At 40.5% G+C, this 13129-nt stretch overlaps 3 protein-coding genes across 5 annotated transcripts; 2 read left to right on the forward strand and 1 right to left on the reverse strand.

The window, feature by feature from the left end:
• The first annotated feature begins 815 nt into the window (after positions 1–815).
• med22 (mediator complex subunit 22) lies at positions 816–5250 on the forward strand. 3 transcript variants are annotated; one of them, XM_071531303.1, is made up of 5 exons: positions 816–914; positions 1123–1279; positions 1571–1651; positions 1893–2101; positions 4159–5250. In XM_071531303.1, the coding sequence occupies exons 2-5, from the start codon at positions 1157–1159 to the stop codon at positions 4349–4351; spliced, it is 606 nt and encodes a 201-aa protein (XP_071387404.1). In that variant the 5' UTR covers positions 816–914; positions 1123–1156; the 3' UTR covers positions 4352–5250. The 3 variants fall into 3 exon arrangements, with proteins under 3 accessions (XP_071387404.1, XP_071387405.1, XP_071387406.1); XM_071531304.1 differs by having other exon boundaries at positions 4165–5250; XM_071531305.1 differs by lacking the exon at positions 4159–5250 and having other exon boundaries at positions 1893–3604.
• A 154-nt stretch (positions 5251–5404) lies between these two features.
• Positions 5405–8831, reverse strand: LOC139654226 (splicing factor C9orf78 homolog). The gene is made up of 9 exons (XM_071531309.1): positions 8723–8831; positions 8556–8615; positions 8391–8442; positions 8156–8226; positions 7921–7998; positions 6760–6957; positions 6473–6609; positions 6241–6345; positions 5405–6001 (listed from the first exon to the last, which is right to left on the reverse strand). Exons 1-9 carry the CDS (start codon positions 8797–8799, stop codon positions 5904–5906), a joined length of 876 nt encoding a protein of 291 aa, XP_071387410.1. The 5' UTR covers positions 8800–8831; the 3' UTR covers positions 5405–5903.
• Positions 8832–8954: 123 nt separating this feature from the next.
• On the forward strand, positions 8955–12980 carry nfu1 (NFU1 iron-sulfur cluster scaffold homolog (S. cerevisiae)). Its single transcript, XM_071531308.1, has 8 exons — positions 8955–9039; positions 10472–10572; positions 10673–10808; positions 11601–11667; positions 11772–11889; positions 11987–12050; positions 12189–12363; positions 12561–12980. The coding sequence occupies exons 1-8, from the start codon at positions 8981–8983 to the stop codon at positions 12594–12596; spliced, it is 756 nt and encodes a 251-aa protein (XP_071387409.1). The 5' UTR covers positions 8955–8980; the 3' UTR covers positions 12597–12980.
• The last annotated feature ends 149 nt before the right edge of the window (positions 12981–13129 follow it).

Below are 13129 nucleotides of genomic sequence, written 5' to 3' on the forward strand. Positions count from 1 at the left end.
TGCAGTTATTCAGCATCACTGTGACTGACTGGTGGATTCCACAACTCAACTGAGACTTTAATTATTTTAGCAGCCAAATTGCTTTGTAGAATTGAACAGAGGCGGGTTGTTATCATATCAAAGTATCTGGTAAAGTAGACAAACGTACCACACACAACCAAAACTGAACAGCACTTGGCTGGTGGCTGGGCATAATTTCTTTTCTTGGTCATTAGGTTAGTTGTGAATGATTTCATGTGATCCAGGCACCACTAGAGGGCCAGTAAGCTTGGGAGTTATTTTGAATTAATAGAAACCATGTAGGCTACTAACTGTTAATAACGACTCCTCCTTCTGTCCATTGTCACCAAAGTCTGACCTGCCCTGCTCAGCGCATTTTGCACACTACTTAAAGGAATTTTATGTCATCTAATATTGAAAGATTTGCGTGAACTGATCGCTACAAAAGACACAGCTCATTTCTAGCTGAACAAAACAAATGTGTAGAATTACAGTCATTGTGAGTAAGACAGTAAACATATTAAATATCACTGCATTGATTAAAATATGATCAGAATTAAAAAAATAGACACAAAAGACACGGCTCCTAAAAGGAGTCGGACAGCGGAAATGACTGATCTCCTGTTTGCGGTCTTTCTCTTTTTATATGTCTTAAAGTCATAGCTGTGAAAATTACATTTTGTGGAAAAAAACAACAACAATTGTGGTTTCATTTACTACATATTCCTGCTTAAATATACTCTTTATTTTCACAATGGTACTCAAAAAACGTTACTGGGGTTGCGCGTCTATAAGGCTTTTATTTTGAAATTCTGACCAGAAGTCCTGTTATTTTTTTCCCCCTCCGTCTGGATTAACATTGGTGCACGTTTTCGTGAAAGTAACGTTACTGTTTACAAACTATGCAGTAGGGGGTAAGTGATATTGTGTTATTGTGGAAACTTACTTGTGCACTGCGGCTGTAAATGTTGCTAGAGTTAGCTAGCATTAACGTTAGCTATGCGCCATTGCCTCATCCGTTTCTGTTATGAAACACTGAATGCCCGTTCATGCTAGGTGCTATTTGTTGCTTTTTCTGATGGTAAACTCATGGCCTGAATGGGTTTGTGTCAATGTTGCAAGGTAACGTGAGCTGCGTTGCCTTTTCCTGAGCACGATGGCTACCCAGAGAGTGCTCCCCCAAAGCAAAGAGACTCTCCTCCAGAACTACAACAAGAGACTGAAGGATGATATCAGGTCGATCCTGGACAACTTCACAGAAATAATCAAAACAGCCAAGGTACTGTACCCCTCTCTCCCCTTCTCTCTATATACCCCCATCCCGTCTCCCGAATGGTAGATGGCATAGGGTTGTGGAAGATTTGGCTAGTTTCTATCTTTCCCTCTGTCCCTCTCCCTCACACACTCGAGATGGAAAGCAGGGCAGTCAGGAAAAAATGACAGCCTCTATGCTTTCTCATGATATCAACATCAACCTCCCTTCTCTTGTCTCTCTCTCTCTCTCTGCTCTGTTTTCTCTTTGCCCTCCCTGTGGAAGTGACAACAGCATTGTAATATTTCTTTTCTCCAGATTGAAGATGAGACGCAGGTTTCTCGAGCCACCCAAGGGGAGCAAGACCACTATGAGATGCACGTCAGAGCAGCCAACATCGTAAGTATTTGAGTGGCAACAGAGTGCTTCAGAAGGCAAAACCATGCAGAATACTCAGTGGAAAAGTAGAGACGAGAGAGGGAGAAGCAGGAGAGAAAGCTCTGTTGTGATTCAATCCTAAACCAGTCACATGTGCTTCCAGAGGCAGGGGACTTGACTATGTCTGAAAAAGCCATGGAAAAATCATAACCCCGCTTTTAATTTCTACACTTGTTTCCTCTGACCTGTGTTGCTGTGTCAGGTGCGTGCCGGCGAGTCCCTGATGAAGCTGGTGTCGGACCTGAAGCAGTTCCTGATCCTGAACGACTTCCCCTCCGTAAACGACGCCATCAGCCTCCAGAACCAGCATCTCCGCTCGCTGCAGGAGGAGTGCGACAAGAAGCTCACCTCTCTCCGCGACGAGATCGCCATCGACCTGTACGAGCTAGAGGAAGAATATTACTCCTCCAGGTACAAGTAGGCTCATACTTGCCCCCATCCCGCTGCCCCTCCATAGTCCTGTGCCGAGCACCGCGTGCCCTCTTGCCTTTACCATTCACCTCTAAGCCTTTTGAAGGGTTCAATTCTGCCCCCATCTCCGCCCAGAAGCTCTAGTGTCGTGGTTATCTCACCTTCATTTGTATTTCTACACTGTACCATCCACCATTCATCAACACACACTGATGTCCATTGAGTGATGTCCGCTGGTGTCACGCAAGACATGATGAAGCTCATCTCGCTCATCTCGTACATTCCCACCAATGACTTTATATTGTAATTGATGAGTTAAGTGCCTTGATTTTGTTTCTGCTCCATGGTGTGTGTCATAATTTGTCCGTGGTAGACAGGAAATCCAATGTTAGACTTCAGCATTAAAGGGGGATACCACTTGTCAGCATTTAAGTGTCCTTAGGCCGTAAATTAGGATACTTTAGTGTTTACTACTGTCCCACATACTCAAACACAAGGTGTAGAGTTGATCTGATCCTCTCATCTGTTGTCCTGCTAATGTACAATACTGCTCAAAATTAAAATCCGCTGGAATATTCAGAAATCCATGATTTTCTGGTGACAATGATGCATTTTATGTTTCAAAACAGATAGTGCTACTGTTAAAAACATTAATTTGCATGCAAACATGCAAACAAACATATTAACTAAAATCAGCATCCCATTTATTGTCAGTGCAGCAGCTCCAAATCTTGAATACATCACAGATGAGACTTTTGGCTATGTGGTCTCTAGCTTGGGAGGGATATTTTAACAAATACTGACTGGAATACTGTCTGCCATAGGAGAGACATGAGTTGTTGGTGGTATTCCTCTTTAAAGTGGAAGTCATGAGGTCTTCTTCCTTAGTCCCTTTAGAACTAAAATATTTTAAAATTGAAGTGATGACCAGAGTGCATGTATATGCATGAAATCAAAACACTTAGTTTGCTTAGATATCATTGTAAGTTTTATCCAGGGATGGATCGATAGATGGATGTTAATAATTCATGGCACTTGTGACACAAGGCTTTGGGCTTAGGGAAAGGGAATAAAATACCTTCTGGAAAAAAAAATATACATTGAAAGAACCAAAACTATATAAAAAATATTATTTTATAAATGTTATATTCATTTTAAGATTATTTATATATTTCTATTTAAATCATAAATGTAACGGTGATACCCAGTAAGGTACATTTTGAGTGTGAGTTGTGGAAGCATGTTTGGGGTAGACTGTATAATCACACCTGACTGTTTCCTGTTATTTATTTGAGGTCAAATCTGAAGCTACTAGTAGTTAAACAAGTGGAAATTTCCTGTAAAATCAATTAGGGGTTTAACTTTTATAGATTCCGTCCTTAACCCTCGTGAGCGAAGCTGTAACTGTGCAGGCGGTGGCGCTGCTGCGCACATTTGTACTCATCTGTGTCAGCTATTTTCGTAGACCCACAACAACTAAGAAATAAAGTAGAAACAAAACATCATAGTAGTTTGTCTAATTTGTTTTTCTGTAAGAAAGCACTGAGAAGTGTCTCGATCCTGCTTTGAGCATGCCAGGTGTGGGGCTCTGTTCTTCCTCGCTGCCCTCGCTCTTCTTTCTCCTCCATCAGCAACTAATCACACTTTTTTGCTGAAGTTAAAAACAATTTATAGTCAAGCCTCTGTGTTATGTAGTTAATAAACAGCCATTGCAGAGTAATACAGCAGTCCCAGCAGGCATTTTAGGTGTTCCTCCACTGGTTGTGTTCAAGGTTGTCCCGTTTCTTTTCCAGATATAAAGCTTGCAGGCGTCTATAGGACAGTAGCAGAAGAGCTAAGCTTCTCCTTCATACTGGCTGTTGTTTCCAGTGCTTTTGCATAACCTTCATGCTTGTGCGTCCTCCTATCGTACGTGTGCCTTTATGCACTCTTCTGTACGTGTATGAATCTTCTGTACGTGTATGAATGTGCTTATTCTGACTTGGCGCTCTTTGTCTGCTCCTCTCTTTCTGTGCTGCGCTGATTCTATGCCTCCTATTGGTTTCTGTTCTGGAAAGCTACAGTCAGTGGGACAGCACTGACCTGCCCTTGTGCGAGGCCTACCGGCGGAGAGACAGCTGGGCCTCCCCAGGCACCGGCAGCAGCTCTGCCCACGGGGACAGAGAGGACGTGGACGGACCTCCCTCACAGGAGACAAACCCCCAGCACCACCTCAACGGACACGGCACCGCCTCTATAGAGAAGCCATGAAGCTGCAGAAAATCGGACAGTTTGGCACACAAAACACCTCTACACAGTTTGTATTTTAATGCTTGTATAGATTAGTGTTAGTAATTAGGGATGGGTCGATATGCTTATCACTCGATAAGCGATATGGAGTTCACGATTCAATACAACCACGATAAGATGTGATAAATAAAAGTTAAATGGCAACAAAGTATGACTGAGCAGCATTATGTTTATATCTAAGCCACAAATCTTTCTAGCGATGGCATTATCTTGCTAGAATGTAAACACAATTTACAAACGTCATTACAAAGTGCAAATAATATCATTTGGATGGAGAGCTTGTGAAATTTTGATGGTCAAACCATCTCATTTGTGATTACTACAGCAGAATAGAATATAGCGATTCATTTTTCTTCCCCACGATACTTATTGCCATGTTTTTGTATTGCGATATATTGAATTTCAATACATGTCCCATCCCTAATAGTAATGCTGTTAGTGTGTGTCCACGCAAGTCCAGTACTGCTTTTTGTTGCGGACTTGGAATGAAATAGAACTGGACTGGAACTTAAACTTTGGCACAGAGGATTTCCTTTGCTTATACAGGCATCACAGGAGAAGAGCACCATGAAAAGTGTATTAATCAAAAGTTACATTCCCTTCACTTTCTTCAAGATGAATTTCAGAATTTGCAAATACTGCCTTATATATACAGCAGTCAAATTTAAACATGCAATCATGACTGTTTTTTTCTGAACCCAAGAAGATAAATCAGTTATCAAAACTGTTGGCCTGTCTTTGCATAGGCTTGTACATCTTTTTTCATAGTGTTATGACAGGCGTGAATTTAGAATTGCATGAGTGTATGATCTTGGATTTCATTTGTAAAACTTTGCTTTTGTAATGTTTTTTTCTTTTTTTTACTCCATTAAGCATTAGTCAATTAAAGTACAATTATAACATCAATGGGTTTTACATCTTTAATGAAATTCCATATTTTTTCTGGAACTCTAGTCAACAACTCACAATCAGGAGTTAACAATAGAGTGAAATGCAAAACTCATTTTTTCACAGTTCACAGTACCTGCCATTAAAGAGGAATACCACTCAATTTAATGTTTCTTATGTTATTTCTATGGTCTACGACAGTCACATCATTTCTAAACATGTTACATCTTGATGAATTCACAGGTTTTAGTCTTAGTTGTCTGATTTCTGGCTTTGAGAGAAGGCTATTAATGTTCAAAACATCGGATCCTAAACCATAGGAAAATCATGAATTCTAATCAAGTGGGATCCCCTTTTAATGTAACACACGACCAGTAAACAAAGACAAATATATACAGTGCATCAGTCATTTCAACAGTGAGAGACATAATAAAATAAATATAAATAAATAAAAATGAACTATGTATTTACAAAATATGTAACACTGTCTTGGGAGTCCTCTTAATACTTAATGCATGTTTGGAAAAACTATCCACAAACTATCTTTACAGCTCACCTACAGGCTTTAATCAAAGGGCAGGTGAGCGTCCGGTTGAGTAATGTCTTCTAAATAACATCCAGCTCCTCAGTAGCGGCGATTCATCTTCTTGAACTTCTCATAGTGGTAGTCATCTGTGGCCTTTTCGTTGTTTGGACGTTTGCGGTAGTTGGGTGGCGACGATGCTGTGGGTAAACAGGAAAAGGTAGAAGTCAGATTAACACTTTAGGATAACAAGTATTTTCCATTTCTATAATTGCAACGGTAGTTTGTATGAAATCCACTCTAAAAGAGTCAGATAGCACAGCTCATTCAAACATATCTACCATTATATGCAAGTTGTTGCTCCTCTGCTTCAGTGTGCATAGACTGTATTATAGTGGGGCTGTGCTGCCTATAGACAACACTGTGTGACTCAACTCACCCTCTGGACCTGGTTTCTCTGTGTCGCCCACACGCAGCGGCCTCGCCTTGGGCTCCTCTCTGTGTCTGTGGTGCCTCTGCGGTGCGTTCACATCCTCGTGGTAGACTGGGAGAAGAGATTTCCACTGTTAGGCAATCCCTGAGGTGATATACTGTAGATATATATGTATAAAACCACAACATGGCTTCACAGATTTCGTGAACTGTAAGCAAATCAGATTGGCAGAACTCACAGCGGTTGTGCTGGACGTAGTTGACAGCAATGTTAGTGGGTACAAATGACGTGCCGTGGTCTTTTTTCTTGTTCCTCTGCTCCGCCAGCAGCTTGGCTTTCGCGTCCTCCGTCTGGATAATGTTCTTTATCTTCGCACTGGAAAGGAAATTAAAGAAACAATGGGGGTGACAGTCAAGTCCTTTCTGTAGACTGTACTGTGTCAAAATGTAGAATTAAAAAAACATCCTGGGGGTTCTTAAAATAAGCCAAATCTACAGGATCACTTTGAGATTCTGGTACGCGTACTCAATGCCGAGATCGACCTCAGGGATCCCACTCAGCATCTGATTGGACAACATCTCCTCTGTCTTCTTGGCAGAGTTGACTCGGATGTTCTCGGGCAGCTCATACAGGAGATCCTCTGCGTTCTTCACCTTGATTTTCTGCTCCTCGGCCTCCACCATCCCCTTCTTCTTTTTCAGCTCCGTCTCGATGTACTTCATCCTGTGAGGAAGGAGAGAGAAAGGATCAGAGTTTAATTTAGAGTTATATAAAAAAAAAAGATTATGGTATGGAAACGTTTATATGAAGCACTTCTTAAGTAGCTGTGTGTGAGTTCTCCAAATTGAAGTGTGCCGTGAATGATCAGGATTAAGATGCTGCAGTTTACATTATTTTAGATGTGCAAAATCTATTTTTGTCTGAGAGAGAATTGAAGAAGTGTAATCATGGACTCACTGGTATTGTGAAGGAAAACACAAAGCTACTTCTCTGTGCAATAATAGTTGAAATCAAGCTGCCTATTGTAACCTATGGATATGAATCAGCCTGGCACTTGGTTAACTGGTAGCTATCATTGAAAAACTATTTCCATTATGATTTCCGAACATGCATTCCACTAATTTTTCAAACAAAAGAAATTTCAGTGTGCATTGTATGTCTGTATCTCTTATTGTGTGTCTGTATTGTATAAAATCAGCTTGCCTGATTGTTTTTATATTCTAAGTTGACTGTACTTTCTTATTGTATGTCTATGTATTGTATTTCTATGTTCAGGACCCCAGGAAGACTAGAGGCACATTCATGTGCTTCTAATGGGGATCCTTAAATAAACATAAACATAAAAGAAATTATTGACCAAATATGTTAATCCTCCACACTTGAGAGAAAGAATACACTGAATTTCACTGTGTTTAAAATGTAGGTTTACTGCTATAAAACAAATGTGCCAGTGATTGGAGTGCGTGAAACTGAAAACTCGAGAGAATCACTGAACATGTGCAAGAAACCTTTAAAACATCATTCCCAAAACACTTAACCTGCCTAAGCAAAGTCTGACTACGGATCTCTTTCCCTGTTTCTTTTGTTTTATCTGAATAGTAATGCTGAATCCAAACCAAAGAGTGTGTGTGTGTGTGTGTGTGTGTGTGTGCATGTGAATGTGGTGAGTGAACATGGCACGCATACATGTCTGCATCCTCATCTCTTCTGTTAGTTTCCGCTGAGAAAGAGGTGCCCAGGTTGAGGTCCGTCTCCTCTTCCGTCCTGCATGTGGAACACACAGGTCATGTGGTCAATATAGCCTCAACTGAAATGACACATATTTCCTAACTTATAATGACATAATGCACACATCAAGGATACAATCTGTTATGGTCACTAAACCAAAATCATTGAAGCAGTTACAGGTTACAGGACTCACATGTCCCTGTTCCTGTCTTTGACTTTCTTCATGTCTACTACCCCTCCTGTCTTCAGTTTAAAGGGATCATCCTGTAACAAATGTGTAATGTAACTGTAATAGATGTAGCTAGCAAACAGTTAACCGATGCTAGCCAATTATCAAAAGTGTGCAACACTGAAATATCAACCATTTACTTAACTATGCCATTATCCAAGTAAATCAAAATATTTGGAATTAATAATATGCCTCTTACATCAATCTCAGCCCCCGGCGGCAGTTTCTCCCCTACCAGCAAGGCGGTCACACTAAACAGAAGAAAACATGAACATTAATTCACATCTTCAAATGTTTCTTTATAAGTTATAAGCTACCTGATGAAATAAATGCATAATTTGAGGAAAGCCCTCCTCTAAGTTACCTGACCCCATTCTGTCGTTTGCGCAAACTCTGAAGCTCTTTCGCCTCATCTAGTTTTGATCTAAGTGAAGAAGAAATAAACAAATCCCGTTTATAAATAGCAAACGTTATCTTATTGATGCTGCACGACACAGTTAACAGATAATAATTTCAGTTAACGCGTTTTACCTTACTTCTTCAGTTATCTCATCCTCTTCTAAATCTGACGAGTCCCTTCTCGTCCTAAAGTTCTTGCCAGGCGGCATTTTTGCAGCTTATTTCTGACTGCAAAATTACTAAATTATTAGATAACAGTAGGCTGGCTGAGCAGCCAGTTTGCCAGCTGTAAACATCGGAGGACAACTCTAACTGACGTACAATAATATTACATCACTTCCGCAAATGGAACCTGACGACTTCCGTTCATTTTAGGTAACCATAACAAACATGGCGACTTACAGACAGGTCTGGAGGTTGTTGAGCATTTCAGCAAGACTTTCGCGTCCGTAAGTTTGCCATCTAGGCGTAACATCATATTGTTATATATGTGATGTCCTCTTTGACGTGTTGCCTTTTCCGTCTCGATGTATTGCTTTCTTAATCACCCGCAGCCTTGCTAACGTTAAGTAACGGTAACACGTTAGCTCAAGCTAGACAGGAAAGTGACGCAGATTAGTTAACAATCTCAGAGAGCAGCGTGCTATCATAATTGTTTTTCTCTGTGTTTTCTAGCGTTATTGACATGGTCATGGATCGCTCATGACCGCTGTTTCATGTAACGTTAGTTTAATATCCATATACATTAAATACCTTGTTTGTGCCGAAGTGTCATCCTCTTTGCTTCGCGCCGTGTGTGTGTGTGTGCAGTAATGTCGCAGTAATATCAGTACGCAAGATTTAAAGGTAAAAAAAGAACTACCAAAACGCTCGAGTGTTGACAAACACCTTACGCATATAGGTCTACTTGTGAGTGTTTACACCAGCTTTTACTTAGGGTTAAGTAAAAGCTTTTACTTAGGGTTCAAAAAAATTATACTAGTGAACACAGTCGTTTAGTTTTTAGCCTGCGAACCGTAAAAATAGGACAAACTACCAATTTTGGTCTCTCACTTCTAGGATGCACACACAATACTGTTTGAAAGCAGCTAAGTTAAGCACTTTGTAAGTATGTAAATTTATAGTGATTTAGCTTCTATTTTGACCGAGTGCTTCCACAACTATGCCAGTAGACTTCTATCTCCTGGCAGTACACTGTTAAAACTGGAAATTATAAGCACATATTTTGCCAAAAGTTACTAATCAAATATAGACCTTTTACTGCACCTCTTAAGCCTTGTACTGACCAACATTATTTCCAGGTGCGCTCAGGTTCATTCGTCATTTTGTACACAGCAAACTGTCAACTGTGTATCTGGATACATTGATAGGCAAATTTTAAAAGGAGTAACTTTAGTTTAACGCTTAATTTAGGATTAGTCACTTTTAGTCTGAATGAGCATAATCTTCAGTCTTAGCGAATGTACTGCAGCCAAATACGTGTCTAAATGAAAAGCACAGCATGTGAATGTGCAAGTTTCTATCCAAGCACAGCAAGGCAAATGATGATTGTGGAAGCTGCTGTGTGTATTATCAGTCATGCTAGGGCTAGTTTGCTTACTACCCTGTGCAAAATGTGCTGCTTCTGCTACAAATTATGTATTGCATTCACATTGTACTCAAACAGCCTTTAGCAGATTAGTTTTACACAACAGATTCACCAGATCTTGAAGCAGTCATTGCCACATCTTTAAGTGGGAGTAAGGAAATAAGCAGGGCTTGCATGGACACTGAATGCTCACAGATCTAGCAGCATGAATATGTAAATGAAGTGAGGCGGTGGTTTCCCAGGACTCAATGGCTACATAGTAACCTTTTAAGTCTATCTGTGTGCTGTCTTAGAGCTGTTGGCTATGGATACCAGAGTGCCGGATTGCACTGGCTTTCACATAACACAGGAGTCACAGGCAGATGGCCACAGACACCCCTTTGTGTTGTTCCAGGTTGGTATTCCTGCAGCACGATTGCAGCTCTCTTGCGTAGAGGAAACACAATATTATGACTAATGTTACATGCCCTTTTCTGTGTTATGTCTCCTTCCAGCAAGGACCATGTTCATTCAGACCCAGGACACACCCAATCCAAACAGCTTAAAGTTTCTGCCTGGTCGCACTGTTCTTGAAACGGGAACAATGGATTTTGCTGGGCCTCGTGATGCGTACACCTCGCCTCTAGCCAGGTACATAACTTGTCAAATACAAGGTGACCTAAAGGAGAATACTCTGCAGTTTAATAATTCACATGTTGTAGCTTAGGAACAAAAGCAATGTGCGCACTCACAAAACAAGTTTCGGTGATTTTAATACACAGAAACAGTAGTGAAACATTTTCTGTTTGTTCCTGAGGATGTCCTTGAGTCTGCACCCAGTGTCCTTAAAGTTTTTGAGCTCAGTGCATATTTTTGCATTTCTAGGTACTAGGACAGTCCAACCAGTAATTGTGTGAAAGATCATCTTTCTCTTAAAGTTTGAAACTAGAGAATCAAGACATCAAGACCAACCATCACACTGTTGCTGGATTCTTTAAGTGACATTCAATAGGATAATGACTTTGTGGGCGCTTATCTGAACTTTTACATCGAACTGAGCTTCAAAGCATTGTTCTGTTAACAGTTCTGAACTGAAATATGTCTATTAGTATAATACAAAAAAAAGTATAACTTTATATATGCAAGCCTTGTTGTCTCAATCTACATGTTATATATGAAGCAATCAAAGCAAGCAAGTAGAATTTGACCAATTACAACATTTTAGTACATGCATTATATGCATTATATTATTAAACTTAAGTTAAATATATTCTATGTATATATTACAAATGAATAACATGTATAGATATATAATATATATATATTTTTTCAGAGCATAGAGTAATGTCCATTACTGGTGTTGTTTGTACAGCCTCATATTTTTTAACACGTTAAATTTTTACATTTTGAAGCTCTTCCCATGTTCTTCTGTTTTTCCTTCAGACAGCTATTTCGAATCGATGGTGTTAAGAGTGTCTTCCTGGGCCCTGACTTCATCACCGTAACAAGGGTAATTATCAGCCTGTCTGATCGACCAGTCTGTATGAACCACACACTGTGGCACACTGTAACGTCACATGGTTAGAGCAGCTCCTTTTCTTTCTCCCCATTTAGTCTGATGAAAACATGGAATGGAAAGTAATCAAACCTGACGTGTTTGCTGCCATCATGGATTTCTTCACCACCGGACTCCCTGTTGTGAATGAGGAGAGCGTACCTAGTGCAGATACAGGTAAGGGACACGGCCAGCCATGCGAGAAAAAAAATCTGTCTATAAATAGAATGAGGGCAGGCTGTCTGTGAACGCAAGGAATCTTGTGTCTTTGCAGCACCGTCAGATGACGACGACGAAGTGGTTGCTATGATCAAAGAGCTCCTGGAGACTCGAATCAGGTAGCTGCTGTTGCTGATGCATGGATTGTACACAGTTCTACATATTTACTGTTCTGCTTGTAAAGACACACTTAAATATCAGCGCTTGTTCACTGTTAGCCTCTCTGCGTCCTTTGTCCTGGTGTTTTTCTCTCCCAGGCCAACAGTGCAGGAGGATGGAGGTGACATTGTATATCGGGGTTTTGAGGACGGCATCGTCAAACTGAAGCTGCAGGGCTCCTGCACCAGCTGCCCCAGCTCCATCATTACATTGAAGAACGGAATTCAAAACATGTTGCAGTTCTACGTCCCCGAAGTCGAGTCGGTGGAGCAGGTTCGTCCCTCTACCAAAAGATGTACTGTAGATGTAGCTGTATATCTGTACTGTATGTAGCTACAGCGGTGTACACTTCATAGGCAGTTTCTTGATGAACATTTCAGAATACAGGGTAACTTTCTGGAAAAAGTATGGAACTTTAAAATGGAAAATGCGTCGGGATCCTGACTATGTTTTTTGTTTTTCTTTCCCAGGTGAAGGATGAGGAGGAGGGGGTTGCTCAAGCTTGAATCTAACAGAAACCAGACCCTACGCACATTCCTCTCTCCCCCACCGCCACCTCCCTCAGCTCCATCCCATAGTTTCATTAACGAGCATCTTTGAGGCTGGTCTACCCTGTAGCTGTGGTGAGAGGACGGTCTTGTTCATCCAGAGAAGTTCTCATTGGCCTTGATGGTGGTCGTCAGTACACTGACAGTATTTCAGGACACAGAGACACCACAGCCCAGGAGATGACAGTTTACAAGATTATGTTACTGATGGCTGAAGAACCCTAATAAATTGTATTTATTTCACATTATTACACCTTTCTGATTCAGTCGCTAGATACAACAGCATTCAACAATGCATTGTATTAAATACAAATATCTATGTAAATAAAGTTTATTGAATTATGTGATTGACCTGGGTGCCTCTGTTTCACATACATACACACACAATCAATGAGATTACTATTGGTGAGAATGCTTAACTTTATAGAATTGTGTCTCTGGATCCTTTTTACAAGCTAGAAACACTGTTGCAGTACAAGTCGAGACTCTTT

Source organism: Centroberyx affinis, unplaced genomic scaffold (genome assembly GCF_046629955.1).
Source record: "Centroberyx affinis isolate AG114_WGS23_722 - 3 ecotype Tasmania unplaced genomic scaffold, CSIRO-AGI_Caff_v1 ptg002062l_1, whole genome shotgun sequence".
NCBI lineage: Eukaryota > Metazoa > Chordata > Actinopteri > Beryciformes > Berycidae > Centroberyx > Centroberyx affinis.

Excerpts from the sequence above, each read along its gene's own strand:
- med22 (XM_071531303.1), top strand. The coding sequence starts at position 1,157 with ATGGCTACCCAGAGAGTGCTCCCCCAAAGCAAAGAGACTCTCCTCCAG. Across the intron at positions 1,280-1,570 it reads AAATAATCAAAACAGCCAAG|ATTGAAGATGAGACGCAGGT; the intron begins GTACTGTACCCC and ends TCTTTTCTCCAG. Across the intron at positions 1,652-1,892 it reads ACGTCAGAGCAGCCAACATC|GTGCGTGCCGGCGAGTCCCT; the intron begins GTAAGTATTTGA and ends TTGCTGTGTCAG.
- LOC139654226 (XM_071531309.1), bottom strand. The coding sequence starts at position 8,799 with ATGCCGCCTGGCAAGAACTTTAGGACGAGAAGGGACTCGTCAGATTTA. Across the intron at positions 8,227-8,390 it reads CGCCGGGGGCTGAGATTGAT|GATGATCCCTTTAAACTGAA; the intron begins GTAAGAGGCATA and ends CATTTGTTACAG. Across the intron at positions 6,002-6,240 it reads AGAGAAACCAGGTCCAGAGG|CATCGTCGCCACCCAACTAC; the intron begins GTGAGTTGAGTC and ends GTTTACCCACAG.
- nfu1 (XM_071531308.1), top strand. The coding sequence starts at position 8,981 with ATGGCGACTTACAGACAGGTCTGGAGGTTGTTGAGCATTTCAGCAAGA. Across the intron at positions 10,809-11,600 it reads TACACCTCGCCTCTAGCCAG|ACAGCTATTTCGAATCGATG; the intron begins GTACATAACTTG and ends TTTTTCCTTCAG. Across the intron at positions 11,890-11,986 it reads CGTACCTAGTGCAGATACAG|CACCGTCAGATGACGACGAC; the intron begins GTAAGGGACACG and ends GTGTCTTTGCAG.